Source organism: Eupeodes corollae, chromosome 1 (genome assembly GCF_945859685.1).
Source record: "Eupeodes corollae chromosome 1, idEupCoro1.1, whole genome shotgun sequence".
In the NCBI taxonomy this organism is placed as follows: Eukaryota; Metazoa; Arthropoda; class Insecta; order Diptera; family Syrphidae; genus Eupeodes; species Eupeodes corollae.
In genome coordinates this window covers 53,142,911-53,161,045 of record NC_079147.1, presented here as the reverse complement: position 1 = coordinate 53,161,045, position 18,135 = coordinate 53,142,911, and the positions used below count along the sequence as shown (strand labels likewise).

At 33.9% G+C, this 18,135-nt stretch overlaps 1 protein-coding gene across 2 annotated transcripts in view; it reads left to right on the top strand.

Moving 5' to 3' along the window:
• The window catches only part of LOC129938570 (synaptic vesicle glycoprotein 2B-like), an 83,125-nt gene that overhangs the window by 63,217 nt on the left and 1,773 nt on the right, over positions 1 to 18,135 (top strand). For both annotated transcript variants that reach the window (XM_056046209.1, XM_056046208.1), the window contains exons 3-9: positions 3,658 to 3,779; positions 11,234 to 11,333; positions 11,407 to 11,545; positions 11,617 to 11,807; positions 11,869 to 11,988; positions 12,054 to 12,205; positions 12,273 to 12,432. In XM_056046209.1, the coding sequence (XP_055902184.1) occupies positions 3,658 to 3,779; positions 11,234 to 11,333; positions 11,407 to 11,545; positions 11,617 to 11,807; positions 11,869 to 11,988; positions 12,054 to 12,205; positions 12,273 to 12,432 (984 nt within the window). The remainder of the gene's footprint in view (positions 1 to 3,657; positions 3,780 to 11,233; positions 11,334 to 11,406; positions 11,546 to 11,616; positions 11,808 to 11,868; positions 11,989 to 12,053; positions 12,206 to 12,272; positions 12,433 to 18,135) is intronic.

Below are 18,135 nucleotides of genomic sequence, written 5' to 3'. Positions count from 1 at the left end.
CTAAAATTGTAGGTCCGTTCTATTCCTGACAACAGTACTCGCACACAGGAATGGTTGCGAGTTGTAAGTCACTAGGCCCTGGTTCACAACGGACTGTTGCGCTACCCAATTTATTTATTATTGAAAATCTTAAGTTATCTTTCAGGGCTATACCGTACTTGTTTCTCTATTGCATTCTTTTCGAGAACCTGGTTGTCTGCAGATGGCCAGTTATTGAGAAACCTGATCTAAAGCCTACTTGCAACCAAGGTTGCTTGTCATTAAGCGCTTTCAACTTAACGTCAGTTTCATTGACAAATTAGTTTCCCAAATTTATGTCAAAAGCTTTGTCATTAGTTGATTTGAACAATGATTCAAACTTGTTGATGTTTCGTTAATGTCTTTTGATAGTATAACTTCTTTTTTTTGAGTGAAACTATTGTTGCAAACTAACCAAAAACTTTATTAATAATTCTTAGTTATTAAAAATGTACTTAATCTAAATCGAACCAGGCTGCCTGCTATCCAAAACCAGAATGACGTTTCCTTCTCGTTGTCAGTCGGGATGACAGGTAGGTGCTGACAAGTAGACGCTGCGAAGGAGATCCTGACGAATAGATTTGTTTGATTGAAGTAACGCTTTTGTCACATTATCCATTCTTTTGAACTAATTATAAAGTTGTTACCATAATCTGTGTATATTTGATTGAATTAATGAGAAGTTTTACGAAATGACCTTAAGTCCAATGGAGGGAATCAAAAGAGAGCTTTAAAAATGATAGGCAATACAACCGCGCTTTTACATAGTTCGAACACTGCCGCAAGGTTTTTTATAGGCAATTTCTACCGAGATAGCCAGCTGCATTTAACCTCTCAAACTTCCTAACCTCTCTCGAACTTTCAAGACTTCAGGAGTATACAAATTCTTTTTTTAGTCCCATATCAAGAATATGGAACGCTTTATCCAACTGTACTTTTTCCTCTCCATTTTAATATTCAAAACTTTAAGACCGATGTGTACCAAAATTTCCCTTTTAAAACTATACTGTTTTTAAACATTAAACAACATAAAGGTAGTAATATTCCCTTAAGTGATTGAAAATTATTATATATAAAGATATTCATTTTGAAATCGCAATCGGCTTAGGCGAGACTTCAGTTGATATTATTCAATTACAGTCAGAAGAACAAGTTGTCTTACCAAACCAAAGTAAAAGAGATTTCAAAATTAAATCATGATAAATTAAACGAAGCGCTACGGGGTTTGATTGTAATTTTAAATTGTAAACCAATTGTTACACAAATGGAAACGCTTTAAGTTAGTGTTTAGAAGAGGAATCTTGAAATTATGTTCCAAGATTAATTGAGATAAAAAATGTTGTCAGAAGTTTTTTCGATATTATTTTTACCAGTTAGCTGTACAAATAAAATATTATTAATTTTTAAATGGGCTTTAACCTTTTTTTTGAAAACTACCCCAACTAATGTACTATACGTTTATATTGTACCAAAATAAATATTCCTCCTCCATGCATTAACGTGGTGCAAAAGAACAATTTTGGGCACGCTACACACACAAAATTTGATGAAAGGCCCTATCTTCTTCAAGATTTGAATTTATAAGTGAATTTATTACAACGGGCCGCGCGCCGCACAGTGTGCGATTTGAGCAATCTAGGTGGGCAAAATTATTTGGCGTAATAAAAAATATGGAAAACTTCTTTTACGATCAAACAACAAACTTTTCATTATAAAATTGATTTTATTCGATATCAGAATCATCTGAATTCGACATATTTGACGAAATGTTAACCTGGCCTTAAACAGTTTGGGTATAATGTTGCAGAGAAGTGATATCTTCTAAAAGCTGCAGTACTTCTACAGTTAATCTGTTTTTTTTTCTCCATGGAGGTGCTCGCAAGGTTGTTATAAGGGGATCAGACGTAAAAAGAAGCCTATGCAGCAAATCAGTATTGGTGTTCATCCTTGATGTTTCTCTGATGAATGATTCTCTGTATTTCCTGTTGTGTTTGTTACGAGCCTCTGTGACTCTTCAGAGAGCCAATCGGAACAATAGATGATGCTATTATATCTTTCCAGGCATTGAAAACCAAGAATATTCTGCAAAATATAGTTCAAGTATTTTTTTGGAGTATTCATTTAACTTTTCAACATGTATTTTGAAGCCAAAGCTCAGGCTTTCTAGTATAACATGAAAACGATTGATAAATTGACACCAGTTATCTCGGAAGATATTTCAGCATTCCTAAAAAATGTACGAGACGTGTTGCCATCGTTCGTGGTGTCGGTTTGCAGTTTTGGCATATCTATTAGTATGCCCATCTCCCTTCTAAACCTGTCCTGCACAAGTTTCTTTTTTTTCTAAAAGTGTTTGCTCTTTAGTTCACGCAATTGCCATTTTGTAATTTCAAATCTATAAGAAATGTGGAGCAAACATTCGAAAATTCGTATTCTCGAGTGAAGTGGGGACAGTCCAAAAAAGAGGATGTTGGTATTCACGGACTTTTCTGCAATGCATTTAGGATTATTCATTTCACTTTGCATTGCTCCACACAAATAGCATCTTTGTGCTGAAGCACAAGATGAAGCAGCGTTACAGACTTTTCCGTCAATCATGCATAATATCATTATGCATTTAACAGATACTTACTGTATATTGTATTAAAAATTGTCACTTTTGTTGGAGAGAGATCTGACCTTTGGTTTTCAATAAGCGTAACTTCCCTAGTTATTACATAAGCTGATTCCTTAGCAAATATAAATTTAATAGGACGACAATGTCTAGTCGAAGATGGTGAAGGGTACACAGTACATTTGTATAGGAACCATTGATATGCTAAATAAGCTTTCATCAGTGTTTTGCTCTTCAGAAATTTTTGTCGATACCTAGATTGTTCAGCTCCATCACATCCCTTCTTTAAGATAGTTTTCATAGCTGAATTTTGCGCTAAGTTCAAAGCTTGAAAAACTTCCTTTTGAACTTCAAAAAAACGAATAATAGTGTGGTCGAGTAGGGATTGAAGGTTTATTTCGGTTGCTAGCTCTGTTATATCAATACCAGACGGATAACACAATTTTTTGGCATTCTGAACTTTATTGTAAGCTGGATAAAATTAAAAAGGTGTGCTTCGGCTTGCTGACGTAAAATTTTATACTGGTGTGTTGAAAGATCTGCATCAGCTATAAGGGCAAGTGCCTAATTTGCAGATAATTCTGCCGGCTCCTGGAAGGAAGACTGATGTGCTTTTTAAAAATTTGTACTTCTTGAAGGAGAAGCAGCAGACAATTATCTCACAATTGAACAACGTCAGTTCTTCTCGACTTCTGTTTTTGATAAGATCATCAAACTTACGTCTCTTAGACCAATAATTACATGAATTTAAATTTTTGTGTGGTCTTCCTGGTTTCTTTATTTTCACTATTTTGAGAGGTACTTGTAATCGCATCAGGCACAATGTAAGAAAATTGAAGACAATTTTGAAGCCCACCTAGATGGGCAAAATCGCACACTGTGTGCCGCCGCCGCCGCCGGCCGCTGAAAACATAAATTTTGTATTGTTCAGTGTTTTCATAATACAAGTGATTATTTATGCTCTCATTAAGAAGTAGTTAGATTTTTTAATATTTGTATTAATTTTTGTTTGTATCTTTTTTCAGCGTTGCTGGTGCAATGGGAATCTGTTTTCCTTATTTGGGTGAATTTCAACCGACAAAATACCGTGAAAAAATCCTCTGCTGGATGGAAATGTTTTGGACAATTGGAATAATCGTTCTGCCACGTAAGAAATTTTATTTTTGTTTATGTTTCTACTTAAGCCAATTTATATAAACTACGAGTATGTTAGAGACACGAAATAATAAAATGGTAAACAAAATTAGAAAACAAATTCAGTTAGCGTCAAAAGTCTGTCAACTCCAATTAGAGGTGTTTCTTGCTTTTGAATGTTTGTTTGTTTGCTTGCTTGTTTGCTTTTGGCTCTGGGCTCTTTCTCTGCTCAATTCAACACCACCGAATGGATGATAGCTCAATCAAAATGTGTTAAAAAATATATTTTGAAATGGAAATTACCATTAATCCATTAGCATTATATTGTTTGGCATTGGCATTCAGAGAAGAAGGTCTCTTACTTTTTATTGGAGTTTAGTATTAAAGTAAATAAATTTTATCCTCGAACTCTTTGCTTGACTTTTTATGTATACCAAAATAATAAAAAGAAAAATGAAAACAACTCCAATTTTTAAACAAATATTTAAAAAAAACTGAGTACCATATCATCAGCAATAAGTTAAGTTAAATATAGCAAAGTCAAATTCCATTTTGGAGGCATTTAGACCTTAGAAAAAATACTAAATAGAGATGGAACGAACCAAAAACCCAATTAACACCTTTTGAATAAAACTTGTTGACCAAGAGGTACACGTATCGTGTACCTATGTGAAGATTGAAATCTAGATTGAATAATTGAGTTGTTAGGACTGTCATCAGATAAATTGATATGGGCATGATAATTTTATGCTGTGGTTATTAGTTTAAGAATTTAACATAGCGTATCCATAACTTTTTTCAAATACGTTAATGTTTTATGATCATATTATTGTAAGTGAGGCATAGTGACTTGATTTTTTTTAGACTTTTAGGAGTTTTATACTCATATAAAAAGACTAATTGGGAACATTGTATTAAAAGTTTTGATTTGTTTAAAGGGTGTCCAAAAACTAATTCTTAATTTAAATTATTTAAAAATATTTCAAAAGTAATAAAATTTCGAAAATTGCTTATAAAGTATCGTATGCAAATTTTTTAAACATCTTCAAATCCAAAGAAACAACAGTTTATTTACACCAAATTCTAATATAAGTAGAAATTTAATTGTCAATTGTTTTTATTTTCAAACATATTAAAAAGAATTTATTTTTTTTAATTTAAACTTTTTCAATTTTGAATTAATTATTACACATGCAGTGGTGGACAAGAATTTAGAGCACTTGTTAAATAAATTTTTTTATTTAATTTTCAATTTGTTTTCTTATTATGAAATTAGTTATAATTTATTTACATTACATATACATAGCACTATATTTTCATAGTACTTCATCAAATATGTTTAACATCTTTAAGAAGAAAAAAGTATGGAATGTAGATTGTAGAAACATCAATTTTTCGTCTGGACGCGAATTTAGCACATTCAACAGTTTGTTGATAAAATTTTACTTACCGTTATCAATTCTAAGTTTTTCTTAGTATATGGTAGGGAACCCTTTATTTTGCAGTACAGAAGCAATACAACCAAACAAAGAAGCAAACTTTCAACCAAAGCCTCCCATCGTGACTTTGGAATTGCATTCCAACCATTTTGAATTTCCTGCCACAATTGTGTTAAATTGGTTGGATTTTTTTGCTCAATGTGAGGTTCAAGATCATTCCACAAATTCTCGATCGGGTTAAGATCGGGTGATTGCGATGGCTTCTTCAAAACGTCGATTTTATTCACCTCTAAGGCCAAAAAATCCTCATGGAGATCCTTCTGTAACTCCATAGAAGAATCCTCGGAGGCATCAAAGATAATGAAGATTCTCTAGACAAATCCAACCATGCCTAGTTGTCTTAAAAACTCAGATGTTACATGGACTAACTCTTGCGAAGAAACGCTAAACCTGCTACTAGACACCCACTTTCCCGATAGTTTGCAATCCGTTAATGAAACAAACAGTATGGGCCCTGAATAGTTTCAAACCTTACAAATCTCCAGGTCCACATCAAATCGTACCCGCTGAGCTACAATATACCATTGATATAACTTTGCCCATCATTGAGATGATCTTCAAAAGTTGTATAAATCTGGTCTCATCGATGAAGAGATGTAAAGGTAGTTTTCATTCCCAAGGCGGGCAAATGCTCGCATGTCAACCCTAAAGACCTAAGACTTATTAGCCTATCATCTTTCATTCTCAAACCTCTGGAACTATTGATCGATATCCGTCTACGTAATAGCATTGATAAGAGACTATCAATGCCCATCATGCTTAATGCAAAGGGAAATCGGTAGAAACAGCCTTGCACACTCTGGTAAGAACTATCGAATACTCCCTTAATTAAAAGGAATACACTATTCCTGGATATTGAGAGCGCTTTCAACAACTTTGACACATCCGCTATCACTTCTGCTATGACGACCTTAAACGTCGAATACTCAATCTGTGAGTTGATTAATCTAATGCTAAAAAGCAGGATCATCAACTCTAAGATGGAGGATTTATCGCTAGAAGCCCTCCGCAGGGTGGTGTTCTGTCCCCTCTCCTGTGGAACATAGTGGTTAACGAACTACTAATATCCCTTGAGAGGGAAGGCTACAGAGTGGTTGCATATGCCGATGATGTTGCTATCGCCGTCACAGGGGAACATTCTAATACACTGAGAGTCCTCCTCCAAAATGCACTCAATATACTCACTAGATGGGCTGATCACTGCAGACTTAGTATTAATCCTTAAAAAACAGACCTCGTCCTTTTCACACCGAAATACAAGATCCCAGTAATTGTACCTCCTTCAATAAGAGGTGTACCACTAATTTTTACCAATGAAGCCAAATATCTTGGTCTGATATTCGACAAAAAATTAATTTGGAAATCTAATATTCAGGAAAGAGTTAAGAAAAGCTACATTAGCTCTTTTCACTTGCAAGAAAGCCATAGGAAGCAAATGGGGGTTTCAACCTCGCATAACCTATTGGCTATACACATCGGTCATCCGACCAATACTTATGTACGGGGTTGCAGTATGGTGGATTGCACTGGAGAAAGTCTTTCTACACGTTCTAGTCCATTTTGGTGTCAATTTTTACGAATAGGTCAACGCACAGACCATAACCTTGCCTCCACCGTGTTTCACCGTCTTAATGGTGTACCTTATAACATATTCCCTGTTTTTCGGACGCCTACGTAAGTAGATTGTTTTCATTTGTTCGGCGTCTTATGGTCCTTGAAGAAACATTTACTCAATACTTCGTTAAAAGTTCGCTTCGAATGGCACTGGAGGTCTTAAACCCTTGGTCGATAACCTATAAATAATTTAACTTCATTTGTAGTTGTCTTTTTGACCCGGGGTTTTTTTTAACGATTTTCAATTACTCCAAACTTTTTGAAATGACGATAAATTATAAACCAGCTTCCTGGAGCATTCTAACAACTAAGAAATTTCTGTTACCGTCCGCTCTTTTGACTTCATTTTCAAGTTCAGACTTATTTTTTCCTTTGAGCACCATTTTCTTTTTGCCATGACTAATTAATTTTTTTTAATATGGATCATTAAAAGAATATTTAATTACCTCAAAAATTATTATTTTCTTTTAGAAAAAAAAAACACAAAAATTAAAAAAAACACTCTTTGATTGCAAAACGGGCTGAATTTATGTCCAGCTAAAAACAATGCAAATCACAAACAATCTTCATTATTTGCAAAACGGTATTTTACTTTTTAATTATTTACACATTTGTGTGACCATATAAGGTAGTCATAGTAAAAAAATTAAAAATGAACCGTTACTTACAAGTAATAAAGAATTAAAAAAAGAAAAATACTTGTACTCTTTTCAATGTGCTAAATTTGTGTCCACCACTGTATATAAGCTTTAAATTAATTTCACAAGATGTTTTCTGAGAGAAAGATCAATATTCAGATTTGTAAGAAGAAACTACAAATAAAATAAGAGATAGCCAATTAAATATTAAGTTGCGTTAAAATCCTGAAGATCGTCTTCAGTTTCATGTTTTTTTTTCTTAATAATTGATTTTCTATTAAACAAATAACTTTTCAGATCTTAACAAATTAAAGAAATCTTTTTTTAGGTGAATTTACTTTTGGAACATGAATTTCAAGTCTACAAATGTCCCAAAAACGGCAAAAGTGATACTTGCAATAAACGAATGTCTAATTAAAAAAACTTTATGAATGTTTCAAATCCATTAATTCAGTATAAAAGCTTTGAATCTGTCGAGAACTGAGCTGATAAAAGATACTGCAAAGTGTAATTTGTAAGCCCAACAGTAAAGTTTATTCCCAACTTATTTGTTTATCTTAATTTGTTTTTATTTAATTTGTTCCAGAAATTATGTAATTAAATGCACCTCAATTTAAAGAATTCGCATTTATAAAAAAGGCAACAAGAACAGAATATGTTATTTTTGGAAAAAAAATTACGTTTCAACACAATTTCTAAAATTAAGCACGTTCAGTTTGAGCACGGAAGTGTTCCAGAACCAGGCGACCAAAGGAGTTCAGCTTGTCTATTGACTAAAAGAAAAAACTAGGAAGAAGCAAACTTTGAAAGAAAAGAAAAGCAACTTCAACTAGCGTTGTATGTTTACTGAACAACTTTATTCCAACGAATGCTTAATGTTTCAATTTTTGCTTCGCCTTTTATACTCTGAGCTTGAGTCTTTTACTGTTACAATTATTGTTACAATTTTTATTTATAGTGGCGTGAAAAAAATATACTGCGTTACATACATTGTTGTGCAAAATAATGATTATGCATTTTACAAAATTATTGATGTTGTTTAAAAAAGTAAATGTTAGGATGTTGATGTAAGATGGGTGTTACATTCTTAAATGTTGGAATCTTGGAATGCTTTCATGTGTAGGGAGTCGTTTAAATTAAATAGTTGGACAATAGTCAAAAAGACTAGCATGCCAATTTTAAGAATTTAAAAATTTTTAGATTAGATTAGATAGATTTTTATTGCTTGTCTTAAATAATTTACATTGTTTACAAAAATGAAAAAAAAACATGACATTCTGCCGTCTGACTTGTTGACAAAACATAATTTGGAAACTTATTTTGTATGAAATATAATTTATAAATAAACGAATTAGGTACATGATTTAAAAAGTTTTTTTTTTATTTCAATAGTTTATCTACCATTGAAATTTAATATTATCTTCAGAAACTCTTATTAACAATTCTCCCCCTATAAAATAAAATAATAAAATTAGATTTTCGTTCAAAAACCCCGTTCCAAGAACATTTCTCCTGATGTCTTTAAGAATTGCACATTTACCCATGAAATGAAATACATCTTCTCTCACTTGTGAATACATAAGGAGCATAATATTGGTAAATCCTTCCTATGTGGAATGAAGTTAAGACGTACAAGTTCATCACGCAGATTTTTTTTGTCAAAGCCACTCCAATGTATTTGACTTCTTAGACAATCTCTATATTTTTACCATTGTAGTTCCATTTTTCATTAAGACAGTTTCTACCACCTTTGTTCTTGAAAATCATGATCTTGGACCTTTCTATGTTTACTATTAGGTACCATATTTTAGAGTAGTCAAAAATCCGGTTTATCATAAGCTGTAGTGATTCTGGAGATGACGCGAGAACCACAATGTCATCTGCAAAACAAGAAGGCTTTAATTAATTCTCCCGCGTATTCGATACCATATTAAAAATTAAATTAAATTGGGTGGCGCAACAGTCCGTTTGAGAACGAGGGCCTAGTGACTGACAACTCTCAACCATTCCTGTGTGCGCGTACTGTTGTCAGGGATGGAAGGGACCTACAGTTTTAAGACGAATCCGAACGGCAAATTTGAGAAAGCACTTTTCATGACAAGAATTATTTTTGGAGAATTTGTCAATTCCTCGCAAGAGGCAGTACCCATGAAAAAAACTGTAGGTGGCATAGACAGGGATCGAACCCAAGACCTCTCGCATGACAGTCGATCGAACTAATCATCATGCCACGGGTCTGTATTCGATACCAGCAGGTAAGAATTCGACTAAGTATTCGATAAATAGAGCGAATAGGCTCGTACAACCTTGTCGGACGCCTGATTTAGTTCTAAACCAATCCGACCTTTCTGTACCATTCCAAACTGCTGCATTATAATCCACACACAGGCTTTGCAGAAATTTTCCAAATTGTAACGACATTCCCATACCAAAGATCTTATAGAAAAGAGCTTGTCTAATCACCGTGTTAAATGCAAAATCCACGAAAAACGCGTATAACTTCTTCCTTCTTCTTATAAATGCATCCGCAATGCTTTTTAGAACAAAGATATGATCGACTGTTGAGTAACCGGATCTAAAGCCTGCCTTAGATTCTTTCAACAGCTTATTTTCTTCAATCCGTTTATTGAGCCGTGTTTGCAAAACAGCTGTATATTTTATAACACGAATTTAAGAACGATATTCCTCGATAGTTCGACATCTCAGACCAGCTTCCATTTTTGTGGATCGGAAAAATGATTGATTCCCTAGATTCTCAAGGATACGATACGATAACAGCAGTAAAATTACTTATTAATTCAACGGTTCCATACTTAAAAAATTTCACTGGTATCCCATTTGAGCCTGCCGCTTTACCATCCTTCATTTTTTTCATTGTCTACTTCTTCGTTGGTTATATTTGCTTCCAAAACTTCATTATAAATACCCGGATGTACAAAATGAAAGTTTAGCACATGGTCTGCCAAAATCAAGGGGCTCAACTTGGGATGGATTTTAAAGGTTTTACCATTAAAATTGTTCACCAACTTCTAAAAGTGCTTCTCCAAGTATTTTGTTTTCTTTTGGAAACACAAGATCTTATAATAGATAATTGCTTAAAGATATTGTCTTTTAAAGTGCTCATGGTTTGAGCGACGATAAGCTCTTAACCATCCAAATGATAATTTTCTGGCCTTTTTACACTCTTCATCAAACCAGGGCGCTATAAAGCTATCCTGTGCTTTTCTAATACTGCACAACGTTCTCGGATATGATGCTTCCATGACCTCTTCTAACTAACTCAGGTTATATTGCTGATAACTTTTGGTTCCACCTAAGTTTTGGTATGATTCTCATAGGGTTTGAGTCTAATGGAAAGTGATCCGAAAAGAACACATTTTTAACTTTCAACTACGAGTAACATACTTTGGTTATTTTAGTACAAATAAACTCAAACCTAAATTTGTGATCTGCATAGTGATGATAAACTTTTGACTTAATGTACACACATCAAACAAATCGAATACAAAATTAAAGAAAATTCCTAGAAAGCCACATTTTGAAATGACTTATTCATTTAAAAAAGAAGTTTTAAATTGAGTGTTGAAGTTTTTGGCATATTTCCGAACAAATTATTATTAATGTAGGAAATTTTTAGACAACATTATTAAGGTCCTATGTTTTATGTTTTTGACGACCTTGAACTGAAATTTAACGAATTTGTATTTTCTTTACAGTTATCGCATGGGGTATCATTCCTCTTGACATCCAATTTGATTCTAAAGATTTCACCTTCCATAGTTGGAATCTGTTCGTGGCTGTGTGTGCTCTTCCAAGGTAATAAAATATATATTTTTGTAATTTTTCTTCTTGTATCAACACAAAGTTCTTCATTTTATTTATCGTATAGCCTTTTCCTTGGTTTATGGCTCTTTGCATTTCCTGAAAGTCCAAAATTCCTTCTTGAAGTCGGAGAACCCGAAAAAGCCTTATCAGTTCTTAGGCATATGTATGAGAAAAATACTGGTGAACCTCAAGACAATTTTCCGGTAAGAAAATAAGTTGCTTCTCTTTTCAAAGGGCAAAAATTAACATTTCAAACTTTTGTTATATTTTAAAGTTTACAAGCCTGGTAGGTGGTAAGATATTGCCCACTGATAGTGTCAGTGTTCGCAGACTAAAATTAAGACGGCCCAAAGAGCTAAGACTTCTAATTGGAGAAATTTGGACGCAGACAAAAACACTTTGCACAAAACCATTCTTAAGGACCACCATTCTTACTTGTTTGATACAATTTGGACTGACGTCAAGGTATGTAAAATAAAATGAATGTCCCTAAATAAATATATAGCTCTTCTTTGCCCTAAAATAGTTATTACACTCTTATGGTATGGTTTCCTGAGTTATTTCAACGTTTTGCTGATTTCGAAGAATTGAATCCAGGTGCACCGACTTCGGTCTGTGATGTCTCTTCAGTTTATACCGTAAATAGGTAAAATTATAAAAATTTATTAAAATAAGAAATTTGATATAAAATATAAATAATTATATTTTTAGAACAACGATAGAGCCTGATTTTGGTGCAGAGTGTGATTCAACACTTCAGCAAGGAGTTTATCGAAATACTGTGATCATTGGCCTAGCCTGCATACCGACTAGCTTTTGGCTTCCTTTATGTGTTCATCGTTTAGGAATAAAATTCTTTTTGGGTTTGTTTTATTTTTTTTTTATAATTAAATCATTAATTATTTTGCATATTTTTTAATTATTTTTTAGTGTTTGGATTAATAGCTGCTGCAGCTGTTACCATTGGCCTGTATTTTGTACAGAATGCAATGCAAAATTTAGTACTATCGTGTATTTTTGAAGCTCTTACATCACTTAGTATCAGCACAGTTTATTGTGTCATGGTTGACTTATTTCCAACGAATTTAAGGTGAGGTCTATTTATTTAATTTTGATAATATTCAGTCCTTAAAACAAAACTGTCGGAAGAAACAAAAAACACGTATTGAAAACGACAGTAAAATTTAATGTCGGGCCTTGAAACAATTTATGTCAAAAATTAGCATTGGCAACGAGTAGTGTTGTCTTAGTTGCAATATAATATCGGGTTTTTTAACTTCAATTTTTTTTAAATAGGATTGTAAGTATTTTACGAAAAACGTCTATTATGTAGAGAACATCCTTAAACACAACTTCAACTAACATTTTGTATCTTTTTGTTTACCAACAAATACAAAAGGCTGAAATTAATTTTCATGTTTCTTGCAATTCAACCATTTGTTGAATCAGCTGTTCTTTGGATTCCTTTTTTGACATCTCGGCTGTTTTTGATCAGCTGTTATTTTATACGTAAAAAACTAACAAAAAGGTATCCGGATTGAACCCAGCCATTGAAGATCACACGATTATATGTCAGTGAAAGTAATTTTGTAATAATACGTACATTGGTGCACTTAAAGTACATTTTTAGATAATTTTAAATTTTATGTCTAATCAAACAAAAATCTTTACGATAGGAAAATTCTAAAAAAAATTGTATTGATGCTTAATTTAGTACAGCAGGTAAAATACTACCGAAAAGCCTTTAAGAATATTTCGTATTAAACAAATATCAAAAGAGCACATAAATTCCTGAAGAGTAGGAGTGATTTGATTCTAACTCTGATTCCATCTGCTCAAACATAAAAAATAATTTGCTTTTGGGCCCAAAGACAAGTTATCATCTATTAAAGGGAAACATGACTTTAACCTGAGCGCTAAAGATCCAAGTATGATCGTGTTAAAATTCAACTGGATAAAGATTCAATTAGGGTTCAAATAACAATTGTACACATACATTACGAGGATTTTAGATCTTTCTTTGTTAGTCTTTCAAGGCTTATGGTTCTGATAGCAATGTTTACCAAAACATGGAAAAATATAACAATCGAAATAAAACTCATCTGCATTTTTAAATTAATTAATAAAAGAATTTGTCAACTTAATTTCCATATCGTAAGTTGCTTTGGGATAGCTATAAAAATATGCGATCACTAGGTACAAAATTCTGCGCTGTCAATGTTAGGTCACAGTCATTACATTGACCGACCGTCCCAAAAATAAGTCATCGTGTAGCAATAGCTTCGGGCAGGTTCAGACGACATAATAGATACCCATGTCAAAATGAAAACTGATCATAAACTTTATTACGCTATATGGTTTGTAGGTTTTCGTGTTGGATTAAAACAGTTGTCCGTTGAATTCTTCTAAATTTTAAAATTACCAACAATATTTTGCAAAAAAAAGAAAAAGCTTAGTTTAAAAATCTACTTCTGTTTGATAGATTTTTAGTCGAAAACTAATTTTTACCAATCTAAGTAGAATTTTTTAAATTTTTACAAATTGGAAAATTAATTGGAGAGATTTCAAGAACAGAACATCAATTTTTAATAAATGTTTGTACTATTTATTGTGGATTTTATTTTTTATGAAAAAACGGACTGTTGGATTTTTATTAAAAAAAAACTACTGAATATCGAAAACAATATTTTCTGTGAAATAAGAAAAGTTTGAAGACAATATTTTTAATTTTTGAGTCGTTAGTAAATGTTTACCAAATTTTAGTATTATTTTTTTAGGTTTTTATATTTTTATAAAAAAACTTTCAATTTTATATTTTTTCAAAATTTTACCAGATGTAAAAAACGTTTTTTTTTCGTTGCCCAAAATTATTTTGAAGACAAAATCATTTTTTATTCGTAAAATTTTTGCGGTGACAAATTTTTTTTCTTCAGTTTTTTCGATTTATAAAAACCGTTAATTTGATTTTTGTTCCAAAAATATTTTGGTTTGTCATTACGTTACAATATACAGACTATATACAATTTAATTCAAGTCTCTACCAATTTTAGTTCATGAGATATTAATGGTTACTAAAATGTTCACCTTTTTTAAGTTCCCATAGAAAGTTATTGTAATGGGTCCGATTTGTCAAATTGAAAATTTTGACATTTCTCGAAGTTTCAAGATCCCTACAGTCAAAATAAAAGATTTTTAGAAACATGTCTGTGCGTACGTGTGTACGTACGTTCGCGACGTTTTTTTCGTCTTCCATAGCTCAAGAACCAGAAGAGTTATCGTCTTTAAAAAAATGTTGTTATACAGATAATAAGGCAGAAAGATGCAGAAACGGCTCTCAAGAAAATTGCGTGGGTGGTGTTTTTACCATAAAAAAGGTGAACATTTTGTGACCTGGAAAATTTAACGACTTAAACATGATTTCATCTCTAAAACAATTTTGTGCAACGAAGAATAATGTTTTTGACATGTGATACAATTTTGAGAAAAATCTAATTGATAGTTTTTTTTTATAAAAAATAAAAACCTGAAAAAACATTACTCAAAGTTGGTAAAAATTGAATTTCGACTCAAATATCTTTTCAAAACTTTGAGACACTGGCTTTAAACTACTTTTACCTTTTCAAAAATATTGTTGTCAACACACAGTAAAATTTTGAGGAAACACCTTACTTACTTACTTAAGGTGGCGCTACAGTCCGGGGCGGACCAGGGCCTCAACCAACATGCGTCTCAAGCCACCTCGGTCCCTAGCTAGCTGTCTCCAGTTTCGCACGCCAAGTTGGTTGAGGTCCTCTTTCACCTGGGTGCGCCACCTGAGTCGCGGTCTTCCTCTACTGCGCCGTCCCTTGGGATTGGATTCGAAGACCTTCCGGACTGGAGCGTTGATGTCCATCCGCTCTACATGACCTAGCCACCTAAGCCGTTGGACTTTAATTCTGCTAACTAGATCAGTGTCGCTGCCCGCACAGTTCGTCGTTATATCTTCTCCTCCATTCTACATCTATGCGTACGGGACCAAAAATCACCCGAAGAATTTTTCTCTCGAAGCATCCTAAGACGCTCTCATCTTTCTTTGACAGGGTCCAGGCCTCAGCGCCATAGATGAGAACCGGGATGATGAGAGTCTTATAGATGGTGATTTTACATGCTCGAGAGAGGACTTTACTTTTCAATTGCCTTCTAAGTCCAATGAAGCAGCGATTTGCAAGAGTTATTCTTCGTTTGATTTCAGCGCTGGTGTCGTTGTCTGCATTAATAGCGGTGCCTAGGTAGTCAAAGTCCATAACTACCTCAAAGTTATAGCTGTCCATGGTGACGTTTTGTCCAAGACGTCGTCGTTCAGTGTCCTTTTTTTATGACAGCATATACTTGGTCTTGCCCTCATTGACCACTAAACCCATCTTCTTCGCTTTCGTCGCAATGCTCAAAAACGCTCCACTGACATCACGCTTTGATATCATCTGCGTATCCGAGTAATTGGATGGACCTTTGGAAGATTGTGCCTCTAGTGTTGACGGTTGAGTTTTGCACAATTCTCTCCAGAACGATGTTGAAGAAGTCGCATGACAGTGCATCGCCTTGTCTAAAACCTTTTTTGACCTTGATAGAGCAGCGTGCATTCTCCATCGTCATTCTGCACAAACGGATAAGTTTGACAGTGATGCCAAAACTAGACATTGCTCTGTAGAGCTCTTCCCTATGGATGCTGTCATACGCGGCTTTAAAATCGATAAAGAGATGGTGGGTATCGATTTGAAGCTCCTGGGTTTTTTCCAAGATTTGCCGTAGTGTGAATATTTGGTCGATAGTGGACTTTCGTGGTCTGAAGCCACACTGATGAGGACCAATCAGGTTGTTGACGAATGGCTTCAGGCGTTCACATAATACGGCAGAGAGGATCTTATACGCAATGTTAAGGAGACTCATGACTCTGTAGTTGGCGGAATTAAGAGGGTCTCCTTTCTTATGTATCGGGCACACTATGCTGAGATTCCACTCATCGGGAATGCTTTCTTCCGACCATATTGTTGATCTGCGTCGCCGAGGTTGAGTGGTTCTATCTCCCTTACAGCGGAATTCGGCTAGTCATCGCCGTTATATAATTTGGAGAAGTGATCTTTCCATATTCTCAGCATCGACTGCGATTCTACTACGATGTTCCCCTGATCGTCTTTACAGGCTTCGTTTCGTGGCTGGTACCCTTGGGAAGTTTTTTCTACCTTTTTGTAAAATTTACGAACCTCATTCCTGTTGTGACATCCCTCTATCTCCTCGATCGGGCGCTTCTCATGCTCTCTTTTTTTCACCTAAGAAGCCGGTGTTCCTCTCTCCTCTTCTGCTCGTAGAGCTCGCGAGCAGCTCTAGTCCTTTTGTGTAGCGCCGTTTTGTATGCCTCTTGTTTCGATGCGTGCTCTTACCGGCATTCGTCGTCAAACCAGGGGTTTGATGTTCACCGCGGGGAGTTGAGAGTAGGAGTTGATAGACAGAGGTGGATTTTGAGAAAAACCTGTAGACGCTTGTGTCCTCTTGAATGCAAATGTCTACCATCTGAACATCGAGGAAAAACCTAAGTTAGTAAAAATTTCCTTACGACTCAAAAAGCTGTTACAGTTTAAAGTTATGGTCTTCAAATTCTTTTTATTGCACAGAAAATATTGTTTTCGATATTCAGTAGTTTTTTTTAATCCAACAGTTCGTTTTTTCATAGAAAATTAAAATCTACAAAAAAAAAAACAACGCAAATTTGGAAAATTCGACTCTGGGGACCTTGAAATGTCGAGAAATGTCAAAATTTTCAATTTATCAAATCAGACCCGTTACAAAAACGTCCTATGGGAAGTTAATGAGTTTTTTTTCTGTACAATACAAAAAAAAATCGTAATGGGCTTGTGTAGCTTGCTAATGGAGTGTTTTGTAGACAATAGTGTTTTTGATAGTTATTTTACTTTGTACTGAACCTAGAGGTTAATGAGGTTAATGCCCTAGTTCAAAATGTATAATACTTGTAAAAGTAATTAGTTGCCTGGTCAAAACGTACATTCAAACAATGCAGTTGACTACAAATGAAGTTTCTTATGTTTTCTGAATTTGTCCATTGACTCACACATTATACGGTCACATAAAAGATTCAACGTTTTAACTCAAAACTGTCAACATGGGCATCAATGTGCTTTTCAACACGTGACAGCATTTTCGTTGTCAATGACACGACGTGATATTCTAGGGACAGAGTTTAACGACATTTTTAAAACAGAGAGTTGACCGTTTACGTTGATCCAATCCAATAGAAGCTTTACAGTCTTTGCTGAGATGCCTTTAGATGACCAGTGGTAATAAGACTTTTGCTAAAAATTAAACACCCTTTGTTCTTCCTTATCTTACATAATTTAAAAAAAAAAGAAAGGAATACAAAGACCTACCATGTCTGGTTTTTCAAATACAGTATTTTTTACGTTTCGAATCAAACAATAGATAGCTGAAATTTAACTCAACTCCAGAATGTACCTTTACTAATATTATAAATAGAAAAGTCAGATTGCCTGTATTTCCATTCTTCACGTTGCAACGGACCTCTATTTTGACATAATTTTTTGTGTAGCTATACTAACGAAACTGGAAGGCCTTTAAAGCTAAAGGTAAAATATCTTATTCCAAGCTTTTAAAATTTACAATAAGATTTTCGATGTATTCTTTATTAGAATAATTGCATTCGACAACAAAAGGTTTTAATAAACTGGTAAAGTAAGTTGCGCTATGACAATTAATAAGGCCCAAGGTCAAAAACTAATAGTAG